The sequence below is a fragment of the Lucilia cuprina genome, chromosome 6 (genome assembly GCF_022045245.1).
Source record: "Lucilia cuprina isolate Lc7/37 chromosome 6, ASM2204524v1, whole genome shotgun sequence".
Taxonomy (NCBI): domain Eukaryota; kingdom Metazoa; phylum Arthropoda; class Insecta; order Diptera; family Calliphoridae; genus Lucilia; species Lucilia cuprina.
This window is the reverse complement of record NC_060954.1, coordinates 62,141,611-62,154,334: the sequence shown is the minus strand read 5'-3', so window position 1 is coordinate 62,154,334 and position 12,724 is coordinate 62,141,611. Positions and strand designations below refer to the sequence as shown.

The 12,724-nt window shown below is 29.3% G+C and overlaps 2 protein-coding genes across 5 annotated transcripts; both read right to left on the bottom strand.

Moving 5' to 3' along the window:
* Positions 1 to 69: 69 nt before the first annotated feature.
* LOC111683738 (prenylated Rab acceptor protein 1) lies at positions 70 to 1,308 on the bottom strand. The gene is made up of 3 exons (XM_023445849.2): positions 753 to 1,308; positions 501 to 694; positions 70 to 437 (listed from the first exon to the last, which is right to left on the bottom strand). The coding sequence occupies exons 1-3, from the start codon at positions 1,037 to 1,039 to the stop codon at positions 340 to 342; spliced, it is 579 nt and encodes a 192-aa protein (XP_023301617.2). The 5' UTR covers positions 1,040 to 1,308; the 3' UTR covers positions 70 to 339.
* A 777-nt stretch (positions 1,309 to 2,085) lies between these two features.
* Positions 2,086 to 11,393, bottom strand: LOC111683736 (trichohyalin). 4 transcript variants are annotated; one of them, XM_023445847.2, is made up of 9 exons: positions 10,999 to 11,393; positions 6,011 to 6,255; positions 5,378 to 5,599; positions 4,236 to 5,217; positions 4,004 to 4,173; positions 2,915 to 3,348; positions 2,755 to 2,853; positions 2,456 to 2,681; positions 2,086 to 2,391 (listed from the first exon to the last, which is right to left on the bottom strand). In XM_023445847.2, exons 2-8 carry the CDS (start codon positions 6,237 to 6,239, stop codon positions 2,484 to 2,486), a joined length of 2,334 nt encoding a protein of 777 aa, XP_023301615.2. In that variant the 5' UTR covers positions 6,240 to 6,255; positions 10,999 to 11,393; the 3' UTR covers positions 2,086 to 2,391; positions 2,456 to 2,483. The 4 variants fall into 4 exon arrangements, with proteins under 4 accessions (XP_023301615.2, XP_023301613.2, XP_046809658.1 ...); XM_023445845.2 differs by having other exon boundaries at positions 2,086 to 2,681; positions 10,999 to 11,391; XM_046953702.1 differs by lacking the exon at positions 5,378 to 5,599 and having other exon boundaries at positions 2,086 to 2,681; positions 10,999 to 11,382.
* Positions 11,394 to 12,724: the final 1,331 nt, after the last annotated feature.

The following is a 12,724-nucleotide window of genomic DNA, read 5'->3' as shown; positions in this document are numbered from 1 at the left end:
TTTTTGTTTTTAAAATAATGGAAAATGAAGTCTAGTAAAGTATTAGAAAAACAAAAGAAATGCAATTGATTAGTTTTTTTTCATTTTATTTAAATTAGTGTTAAAAAAATTGGAGAGACATACAAATATTAGTAGTATTCAAACCTCTGATTTGGTTAAATAACTCTAAAATATCTTTTAAATTAAAGCAATGCAACATCTATACATAAATATATATATATATATATATAATATAACAGTGAAGTCGTTTTCAAATAAAATCACGTAAAAAAACAAATTAATCTGCTTTAGTTACGAAAATAAGGCCCCTGTTTGGTTAATAGATTTAGTTGAGATTGTTTAAACAATTTCCGATAAGAATCCCTCTGATTCTTCTGTTACAATAGCATCTATATTATAAAAGATGGCATGCAGGGAAATAACAAAACAGGAAGCGCCTGCAATCAAATTAAATATTAATTAAGACATTATTTTAAAACAATAAATGTAATACAACACACCCAAAGTCCAAAATAATGCGGAACCTGCCCCTACTAGGAAAAGTATGGGTACGGAAGCCACATTAAGAGCCATTATTTGATGAGCTGTGGACAATTGATGACCAAACACACTGACGGGGGTATCGGCTTTTCTGACCCTGTGACTGGCATAGGCCACACCGGCTAAGACAAACAGGATTAAAGGAGAAGTGATGCTGCAAAAATACACATACTTAATTATCAAGAATTTTATTTAACTGATATTACACTTACAGGCAATAAATCATCAGGACAATGAATACAAATATATAATTGCTTTTAAAATAATCCAAATTCCTAACAAAACGGCTAGTCAAACGTGGCATACTAGCGGCTGTTTTAAAGTTATTCGTATTCAAAAACTCCGACCAGGGTCTGATGCATTGGCGTGTCTGTTGTATCAATTCCATGGGTGTGGGAATTTTTTGAAACTTTGTAAAGGAACTAAAATCAAATTGTGCTTTAGGCTCAGTTTTGGGCACATTCATATCCCCGGACATGTCTACTTTAACTTCCTCCATTATTTAAGATCTTATTGTTATAACTGTTGTTGTAATTGTGGGATGCTGCTGTTTGTTTTTCTTTTTCAGGCTGATGTCACTTAAAAAGACACGTAGTTTATTTTTGTTTATTTAGTTTGTTTTTCTCTTAAAGTGTTTTCGTTTATGTAATTTATCAGTTGAAATCGTTCGGTCGTTTTTATTTTATAATTATTTTACTGTTACAAATAATATATTCCCTTTTAATATAACTTTTATTGTTCTTAAAAATCTGACGTAGTAAGAAAATCTAGTAAGAGATGACAAATGGTTACAAAATAAAGTTATCGATACATTAGTAAATGTCAAATTATTTACAAAAGCTGCCATATTACAGCGTGTAATTTTGTTAATCTGGCAGTTGTGTTTGTTAAAAAGTGCTAAATGGCGGTGTTTGTGAATTGTCTCTTAAAAAATTAAGAAAAATTATGTTTATAATTAATATTCAATTAAGAAGATAAGTTATATTGATTATTAAAGCGAATAGCTTTGTTTTAAATATGAAATTTTTGTGGTAAGTTGTACTTTTTTAATTATTCATTTCATTACCAATTTTGTGTTAATGCAAGAGTAAATAGTGATGATATTTTTGGGTAAACGATAAATTTTAATCGAAAGTGTTGCCATTGTTAATACTGTTCAAATTGTAACCAACGGTACTTTTGCAATTTTATAAAAATCGGCAAAAAACATTTTTCAATCAACTTAAAAAAAACAATTAAAAAGATTTTATATTATTTATGTTATTTAGCTGCCTTTATTATTATATTAAATATTTAAGTCGGTGCAACGTAACTTGTTAAATATATATTTTTTTGTTTAATATTCATTTATTGTATATAATACTCACATTTAATAAATACATTTAAATATGGGTTTAAAAACATATATTATTTGCGTTTTTCTTAAACATATACTGTATGTATGTTTGAAATATAATGTCGCTCGTTTTTAACCACACTTTTGTTATACTTATTCTTGTATTTTTGAAATATACAAATTTTCAACATTTGAAACTATAAATTTCATATTTTTTAATATAAAGTAATAATTAATTACATTAAAATATAAATAACATGTATATAGTATGTATTTGGTTTATTGGGAGAGGTTTTTGGGAAAAAGGTTTGAGTTTTGTAGGGGATTTATAAATTACATGCAGTTTTTAAGAGTATATGTTAAATTATGATCATTATTATTATTAAATTTATTAAATATTATTTTGATTTATTATTTTTTAATATAGTTACTATATGTGTGTGTATATATATAAGTTTGATCTCCTTTAAATGTTGCTTTTTTAAGCTTTCTTCCTTTTCCTCTTGTACTTAAATCTAAAAGATACACTGAGATTTTATGAAAATTATTATTTTGGGCAAAAAACATAAAAACAACAACCTGCTTGGGGAGGCTTATGTTTTTAAGTTTAGAGACCGATTTCACGCATTGCGCTATATAAACAGGAATTTTTAATGCATTCACGTGGTCCCAATTGTGGTCCGGGAGTACCACGTAAAATCATTAAAACAGATCTAGCAGCAGCCTGACATTCGTTGTTATTATTACCGCATACTGCATCGGCTTCCGATAGGTACTGATAATCACAAGCAATTTGCGAAGTACCCTGAAATACAAGAAAATTTCTTAGTTAGTTTTACGATTCCAATAAGTAAGGAATAGTTTTATTTAAAACGTACACATAAATAACAAAGCTGATGAACTCCACAAAGAGGTAATAGTTCTTGGTTTACATCACCACTTAAGAGATCCACACCACGGCAACGTTCAGCCATAGACTAAAAAAAACATTTGTTGTAATTTATAAAAAATTCTATGCTTTTTTTTCTTTAAACATACCTCAATTATGGGACACTGATTGGTGCCCAATATATAGTTCTTATTACCCAAATAGGCATCATTTAGGGTCTCATAACGATTGGGACTCTGTAGAGTATCTTCAAATTCTCCAAATTCATTTGCCACATCGGGATAACGCATAAAACCATTGCTCTTTTTCATTTTCTTTTTCATGGCATCCTCTTCTGTGTCTTCACTTTTTAAACTTTGCGCTTTAGCAGGAGACTTATCTTTCTTTACGGCTTCTAGAGAATTATTCTCCAGAGAGTTATCCGCATCAGGATCGATAATGTTGCGCATTAAATGATTTTCATTGTCTACAGATTGACGCAACTTTTCCAAAGCTCGTCGCATTTTCTCCAAACTATAGGCGGTAGCAAGTCGTGACAGCACACGATCCTTAAGACGTTGTATCTCTTCGGGGTTATCAATACCTGGAATATAAATTAGATTATAAATGGTGGGTTAATTTTGTCTGTTAAAAATGTTATGTGGACTGTATTTGAAATTAAAACTGGAAAGATTTTTATATTGTGTTCTAAAATTTCGGAAAGATATCCTATATATAGACATTAAGGATTAGTCCTATCATTAATTTAAAGATTATTACGCTGAGTTATATTTTGTTGGGACTTAGATTAATTATGCACTGAACACAAAAAGAGGTTTTGAAACAGTGATTAATTTCATAGAACTAATTATTCTTGTTGAAAAAATAGAAATTTAAAAAGTCGCAAAGTCATGATTTAATTACTGATGGACGCTGTATAACTAACACGATCGATAACTTTACACGATCAATTTTCTAAGGCCTGTTATCTCATCCTCTGGTATTCGTTTAAAAAAATGTTTGTAAAAAAATTATCAATCTAAATTTACGATAAAATATAATCAGACAAATAATGAGAGAGAACTAACGTCTTTACACGATCATTTTTCTAAGGCCTGTTATCTCACTCTCTGGTTATCGTTTAAAAAAATGTTTCTATAAAAATTATCAATCTAAATTTACGATAAAATATAATCAGAAAAATAATGAGAGAGAACTTAAAAAAACTCTTTTATAATGGATCTATTTGAATTTCTTACCTTCATGTGCTCCGGTATATTTAATGGTTTCATTTATAATAAAATCTTCAATTGCTTGCAACTTTTTATTCATGTTGTCCAATTTGGCAGGATCCAATTTACGTTTTTTCTTCTTATTAATATCTTCCACGGAAGTATCTTCATCTGTATTTCTCTTTTTCATTTCATCACTGCAACAATTAATATTTTATAAAACTCTTCATAATTTCATCCATCGTCATACTATACTTACTCTTTATTGTCATTCACCACAGGCATTGCTTTCTTTTTACGATCGAGTCCAAAATATTTACTCCAATCGATAGACTTCTTACTGCGCATTATATTAAAGTCATCTATGGTACGCCTTAAAGTCTCTACATTACGCTTCTTTTTGGAGGTGGTGGCATTACGTTTCTTTTTACGTTTTGCTTCCTCCTCATCATCTTCATGTTCTTCGTGATCGTGTTCATGCTCATGTTCTTCTTCCTCCTCATCGCTGTCGTGTTCCTCATCGGAATCTTCTTCCTCTTCTTCTCCCTCGTCTTCATGGCTTTCGTGTGATGTTCCGTGATTACTACGTTTACCATGTTTATGTTCTTTTAAGCTGTGTCCAGCATGTTGATGATGATCTGCCTCGTGTTGGGTATTAACTGCTGATCGTTTTACATTTTCTTCTGTATTGTTATTTTTAGGAGAATTTCCCACTTCTAAACGCATATCAGTTGTGGTGGCAGTCTCCGATTCGGGAGCATGTGTGGTGCTTGCTTTAGAGTGGCTGCTATCAATTGATCTCTTTTTCTTTTCATCTGTAGCACTGCCAAATAATTCACTTAATTCTTTTTCGACATTTTCATCAGTTTTCTCCAAATTACTTAAAGCTGGACTATCGTTGTTCATGTGTGTGGTGGAACGTTTTGAAACGGGAAAACGTTTCTTACGATCAGCATTATATGGCAACCAAGGCAATACTGGATAAGAACGTTTTCTTTGCATTAACATATAATAAGGAGGCATACGCATACGTTTCTTCTGTTCCTCATAGATATCACCCTCTATTTGATTCTCCTGTTGTTGATATTTTTCCCAAAGATTACGCAAAGCATCTTTATAACGATCTTGACGTTCATGCTCTTGAGCCTTTTCAATTTCACGCAAAAACTGATCTGTTAATTCCGAGTGATCGGGCATATCTTGTGTTTCACGTTCGCGAAATAGTGAAGCAGGCATATCATCTGGAATTCAAAAAACAAACAAAAATCATTATTTATTAATTAATATTAAAATAAAATCTTTAAATATTGCAAATACTAAAATATTTCTTATTATACTACGGCCGGGTAGCAAGCAGTAACGACGGATCCACCTTGGTTTACGTTTGTTTAAATGACTTACCATAAATATTACTACGTTCCCTAAATACAGAAGAACGTTTACGATCATCCTGATATTTTGGAATGATTAGTTTATTACTATCCTCATCGAATTCGTAACCACCAAAAGGTCCTAGTGACAAACCGCCATGATCAGCGTCATACGCTTCACGTTCCAAATATTTGGCGAGTTGTTTATTTAAACGATTTCGTGGTTTTTTCGAGTTGTAAGTGTATGCCGCGTCTGTGGGGGGAAAGGGAGGAAAAGAACAAAAAAGGAAAAGTGTTTTTTTTTTTGCTGTTTCTGATGTTTGTGGTCATAGTTATTTTTAATAAACATTTTGTGTGTGTGCATGTGTGTGCTTTTTCCACTTTTGGCTTTAATGGGGCATGCATTTGATAAGTGGGTAAAATTGATTGATAGAAGAAGGGTAGAAGAGGTACGGGTAAGGATGGTAATGAATGGCTGTGCGCTAGTTTAAATTAAGTGATTTTAGACAACAACTAGAAACAAACAAAAATTTAATAAAACCACAAACTGCTTTAAAGCGCAAATAACTAGATTAATAGAAAACATGACCCTGGCGAAGATGGCATGGCAAATATGCAAAAAACAATTGTGTATAGAAAGCAAGCAACATTTGCACAAACTTACCTTCCTCCCAGTAGTCTTGATCAGGGGAGCTGCCAAAAGCTCCAGCCATAAAATGCGACTGCTGAACAGGCGGGGCATTCAAGGGATATTCTTGACGATGTAGTTCATCAACAGCGGCTTGTAGGGAAAAGGGTGAACGTTGACCCCAACAGTTTGTTGTTGTGGCCAACATCACCAGTAGTTGCAGTAAAAGCATGTAATGACTTTTACCCTTCATTTTCATGCTCATCAATCAACAGGTGGCACTAAAAGCAAATGAAAATATACAATGCTAAGCAACGGTTAGACAATAAATAAAATTTATTAAAAAAAAAATACAAGAAAAAAGGTTAAAAGTACCCGAGTATAGTAATTTAATATTCAAAATGGCTATAGAAGTTAAATCAAATAAGGGTTACTGTCATTTGCATAATAAAAACGAATTTAACGCTTAATAAAGGTTAAACAAAAAACGAGATATGATTTAATAAGTTCCTTATTCTGTTTTATATTTAACACCTCCATGTCATATTTTATTATCTCCTGCAATTCACATTCTTTTTATAATGAAATTTTTGTGGTTACATATTTTTAATATTACATATTTTTTTTATTTAAGGACTTTTGGCTACTTTTTTATAGGTCTCTAAAGTAGGATATAAAGTCATAAGTACTTTTGCACAAACATACATATGTATGTGTATATGTATAATAATTTATTTCCTTTATTTTTTGGTGTTCTGATGAAATTCCTTTAGAAATTTATTCATTCCATCACGTGCCATTAAGACGATTATTATTAAGTTTTTAGAACTTTATTGTGACACTGTCTTCCCTTTTTCTCTATGCTCACTTAAGTTATAATGATATCAGAAATGTATGTAGTTATGATTTTTTTTTTACGTTGACAGGATAAACATCTAGGATAAAAATCTAGTTGTAAATGTATGTGTGTATAAGACATTTTTAATATTTATTTCATCGCCATATAATTGTTTCCTAAATCCTTAATAAATTATAATTTACTTTTTGAATCTTAAAGAATAAATAGATAAGTGCTTTTTTTTGGGTGAATTAAGGACTTATATTGTGTATGTGTATATGTTTTAGGTTTTATTCTATAACATATTATAAGAGTTTACTCAATTGTTAATAATTTGTTTTCTTTTAAATTTAGTGACAATAAAAATCAGAATTCAAGTTTAATTTAAATATCATAAAATAACAATTTTTCTTAAGGAATTTTCTCCATTATATCAGGTTTTCCAACATAACTAAATCTAACGTTTTGCCATATTCTCGTTGTTATTACATTGTTAACTCAAAGATATATTAACCTAACCAAAGTATACTTTACTAGGAAAGTATTATCATATCAGATTTTCAAATCTAAAGTTTTGCAATATTTGAGTCGTTATAACAATGCGAAATGACATTTATTTATAATATCTATTATATTATGTAAATGACACATTCCAGCAAAAAAAGTGTGGTAAAAGCTATAGTATTTTCATCAGAAATTCTTCAAATTCGGGTGAAAAACCTATGAATTTTACATTAGCGTGTCATTGGAGGAATGTTGTTCATTTTTGGCAACTTTGAACGACATCTAAGCTAAGTTTAAGAAGCAGTTAAAATCTGATATTTAGATGTCAAAAATTAAACACAAAACTTAATGTACTTCAAATATGTTGTTTGTAATGACTTTTCAACATATCTTTTCTTACTTTTAACTAGGTTTTCTTTTATAAGGAAATGTTTGGTTTATAAAAGTGAATAGTATGTAATCGCATTTTTAGATGTAGTTTGTAAAGTACGACATCAGTTATTTTTTTTGCTAGAATCTATTGTCCTTAAAAAATAGTTATTGTAGATGTTCTTGTAACAGTTCGATTGTGACCGATAGTTTGGAAAAACACTTTTAGCTATTGTAGAATTGACAACCTTTGGCCGAGTAAGACTCGCCCAGTAAAAATTAAATGAAGAACTTCCAAAAGAATAACATTTATCACCACTTTAAAAGTAGCACTAAGTGCATTTGTTTACCTTCTGTGGAAGTGATGTTTATTGACTTCCAAAGAAGCGAAAAGAATCCAATTTTGTTAGAAATAATTTTCATATTTCTTTTGTACTGAAATTTTTTGACTTAAATCCATTTTATTATGGAGTTTATTGACAAATGCGTGTAATTTATTTACTTTAATATTATTTAAGTCAAATACAACTATTCTATAATACTACAATTTCACTTCCTAAAAAGAACATAACAATTACGTCCTGAAAATGACTTCAGATGTGGTGAATTTGGAATCAAATCAAAAGAACATCCCTCCTATGACAAGCCTATATCAGAATCATTACTTTTTCAGGTCTTTTTCAGTACTTCCATGAAGTAAATTCTACTTCTTTTTCGCTTTTTTGGAAGTTCTTTTTTTTGCTTGCTCAGGTCGTTACGGCTCCTGCTGTGAATAGTTCCTTCTTTGGAATATTTATACGTATAGTTAAAAAACTTTATTTTACAACTTGTCATGATTTTTTACAAAAACTTTAGATTTATATAACTGTAGGTTAATGTTATATCTAGAAAACTGCTTTAAATATTTTACTTTATATTTTAAATCTGTGACAAGTTTTTTTAACCAAAATACATATTTATCTATTAAAAACATTGTTCCGATATAAATTTAACATCGTACAGTTTGCTTAAGTTACAAAAGTTTGAATTTTTTCTAAATTAAATTTATTGTTTGTATATAAGGATTAATGTGTGCTATTATTAACATACATTTACAATTCCAATGTGAATATAATTCTTTCTTTTTTTATTAGAAAAAAATCCTTTTCGTAACATGTGTGATCTATGAAAAACGAATACCTGAATAATTGTTATTTATCAATAGAATAAATTACCATTTAAATTAATTTATACAAGCATTTCTGAAAAGCTAACATATCTCTTTTAGTTAATAATTTATCTGTATTTCCAATTTTCTTTTTTTATTTTTACTTTGTAATCCTTAGAGAAAATCAATATTCTCTAGATTACTTTAGGACACAAGTAAGTGATGTTTTACTTCCACTCTCGATGACAAAAACATTTAAAAGAAAAATGCATTGGCTCCCTGTAAAACTGCTAGGTCTTGCAAAAATCAATTTATCCCCATCAACAGTTGGAAAAAATAATACATACATACACAAAAAAGTCATTAGTAGTAGTACGTACAAATTTATATAATCTTCTTCGTTTTTTCCCTTAGTGTTGTTCTTTTTATTTGACTAAAACATTTGATTAACATAAATTTTCTGTAGACACGTACATATATACGAATGTACTTTTTTACACATACACTCATGAAAAATACTGTAAAGTTTTTATGAATCCAAACTTTCAAATTATTACATCCATAATCAAAAAATAAATACATATTTTGTATTAATTTTGTTGTAACGTTTAAGCACTAGGTCCACACTACGCGTCTTCGCGTTAAAGCATTACGCGCTTTTCATACATTCTTCGCCTTATAAAATGTCAAAATAAGCTGACCTGTTCGTGCGCCGCTTGTGGCGCTTATAAAAGTAGAAAGTAAATCTACTTTAAGCACTCTACGCTTTTGTGTTTGTAACTTAAAGCATACAAATACATAGATTCTACCTTTTTGACAGACGCATAGAATGCGAGAAAGCGTAGTACGCGTAGAACGCGTGTTGTGGACCTCTAGCTTTGGAAATATTGGTCGTAGACCCATAAAAATACACATTTAGGAACCTTATTATACTCTAAAACAGTCTAGACATGTTACTTCACCTGTCTTTCTATACTTCTGAATGTTTTTATGGTTTCTATGAACAACATTTGATCTCGTAAGGTACCCGAAAAAAAGTATGGAAAAGGATTTAGTATTTTCATTAGAACTCGAAGTGCTTCAAAGGGATGTTGTTCATTTTTGACAACTCTGAACTACATCTAATCTTAGTTTAAGAAGCAGTAAAAATCCGATATTTGGATATCAAAAATAAAACAAATTCTCATAATGGCAATTATGAAAATTTCTAAATAGCAAATTTTCATACATAATTTGTTTTATAAATCTTTGATAAATGTTTTCCTATAAAATTAATATGTATATTTATTATTTAAAATATTTTTTTAGTGTGTTTCTGTTTAGCCCTTACAATTGAAAGTTTTATTTTAGTTTTCATTAACACCACCCAATGTAATTAACTTGACAATTTTTGTGAGTGTAGAGAAAAAAGTATGGTATCTATCAACAGGTTATCTACTCCAAATACCGCCCAAAAAAACTAAATGAAAAGACTATAAATCTACTAAATAACATAAACTTCAAATGGCCAAAGTGAATTTATATTTTATTAAGAATAAAGGGCATTTGCTATTAAATAAATGTATGTTTGTCAGTGTGCTTGTTGCACATACTAAATGTTGAAAAAAAAGCAAAGAAATTTTGAAAAACAATTTTTATTTTACACAAGTTTTGGTGTATTTTTATTATTAGGTTACAGTTTAAAAAATACACATATTTTCAATATCTTTGGCAAATGGTTAAACGTTTTATTATTTTTAGAGTTGGATAAAGCAGAAAATAAAAAATTATTTCATGGGAAAGCATACGATCTAAGGGAAAGCATACCAAAATTAGACACAACTTTTCCTACACAAATAAGTCTTCTAATAAATTAAAAAAAAGCTTTGGAAATAAATACAGATAAAATTTTAACAAAGATTTTAACAAAGTTTAAAATAAAATTACGTATAGATACATGAAATCTTTGTTTTCTAATTTATACTATATGAATACTATCCTAACTATCTAAGGTATTCTATACTTTTCTATCTACATTATACATACATATATACTAGTTAAAATAAAAAAACAAAATTTTGTAGATGCTTTGACATTTAACCTTTAGACTTTTTTACTTTTATATAATCGTACATATGCAAATTGTAATTTTAGAAATTATTTGTAAAATTTTTTTTATTTACTTACATGGTTTTATGTATTTCAAATTTATATTTCACTTTATTTTGTATTTTTCAACACTTTCTTATTATCTATCCCTTTTATTCTAGGAATATATGATTGTTACTTCGTTTATTTTTTGGTTGGCTTCGTTCGGTGTTGAGTGTTATCCTTTTGGATACTTATTGTCGAATGAATTGAGTAACCGAGATGCTTACGTATTATAAATACTTACATTCATTGACTTTATGTTAAGGACACTTGTCGCAACACGTACAACGAATCTATATGTATGTTTGTATATGTATAATATGCGAGTCCATAATCGTCGCAGTTAGATATACATGTGTATGTTTGTAAGTCGAAATTCCTCAACATGAATGAATGGTGTCTTTTGTTGTTTGTTGCTTTCTATGTAAACCAAGAATTTATCCGGGTATTTGTTTTTGTTTTTCTTCGTATTTCTTTATATATTTTTTTTGCATTTAGTATATTTATTGTTCGTTCGTAGGCTCTTATCCTAAATCAATATGCGTGCGCATAATATACGCAAAAACTGAAAAAGGTTGCCAAAGTTAAAAAAGAAAATACATTTAGAATTCCAAAATATTTCTTAGTAAAAACGTAATAATAACATTCAATTACTTTCACTTGCCTAAGAACTTACTTTGTAAATACTACTACACACCATCGGCATCACTTAGAAGAAGAATAATAATATGTTACATACATGAGTAGATCCTTCGCTAAGCTGAGAAAGTTAAATAGTTTTTTGATTACATTAACTACTAAACTCCTTCACTTCCCCTTTTATTGCGGTACGTGTTATATTCTATCAGTAGTGAGTTCTAGTCCCGCAAGACACAACACAACTAACTAACTTACTAACTAACTAACTAACTAACTAACTAACTAACTAACTAACTAACTAACTAACTAACTAACTAACTAACTAACTAACTAACTAACTAACTAACTAATTAACTCACTAACTAACTCACTAACTAACTAATTAACTAACAAACTAACTAACTGACTGACTGACTGACTGACTCACTAACTAACTAACTTACTTACTTACTTACTTACTTACTTACTTACTTACTTACTTACTTACTTACATACTTACTTACTTACTTACTTACTTACTTACTTACTTACTTACTTACTTACTTACTTACTTACTTACTTACTTACTTACTTACTTACTTACTTACTTACTTACTTACTTACTTACTTACTTACTTACTTACTTACTTACTTACTTACTTACTTACTTACTTACTTACTTACTTACTTACTTACTTACTTACTTACTTACTTACTAACTAACTAAATAAAATTATTTTACAACAATTTCTTAATTAAGCTATAAAACCCGCTCTTAGTCAAAAAATTGAAATACTTGGAAAGTGATACTATTTTTCTGAAAGGTAGATCCGAGCAGAACAAGAATATGTTTTTGAAGTTTTCCAAACACCTCCAAAATCTTGAGTTACAGGTAAAAACGGGTTTTCGTACCTTTAAGCACTTATAAGTCAGTAACTTAGTTGAATCTGAAACAAATTTGGGGGTTTTCCACCGATTTAGAAAGCAGAACTTGAGGCCTTTATAATGACATATATAACGTTTAAGTAAACTGGAGGGATATGTGAGAATTTCATCAGCAAACATAATTTTTTATTTTAGTTTTGCACCGTTGTCCAAGTTTGGAGATGCCTTTTTTAAGTATTTTATTTAGGAACCATACTAT

Bases quoted from the DNA above. Each gene is read 5' to 3' on its own strand.
- LOC111683738 (XM_023445849.2), bottom strand. From the start codon at position 1,039: ATGGAGGAAGTTAAAGTAGACATGTCCGGGGATATGAATGTGCCCAAA. The intron at 695-752 runs GTAAGTGTAATA...GTATTTTTGCAG, and splicing joins GTCCTGATGATTTATTGCCT to CATCACTTCTCCTTTAATCC. The intron at 438-500 runs GTGTGTTGTATT...ATTTGATTGCAG, and splicing joins CGCATTATTTTGGACTTTGG to GCGCTTCCTGTTTTGTTATT.
- LOC111683736 (XM_023445847.2), bottom strand. From the start codon at position 6,239: ATGAGCATGAAAATGAAGGGTAAAAGTCATTACATGCTTTTACTGCAA. The intron at 4,174-4,235 runs GTAAGTATAGTA...TAATTGTTGCAG, and splicing joins GTGGTGAATGACAATAAAGA to TGATGAAATGAAAAAGAGAA. The intron at 2,854-2,914 runs GTATGTTTAAAG...TGTTTTTTTTAG, and splicing joins ATCAGTGTCCCATAATTGAG to TCTATGGCTGAACGTTGCCG.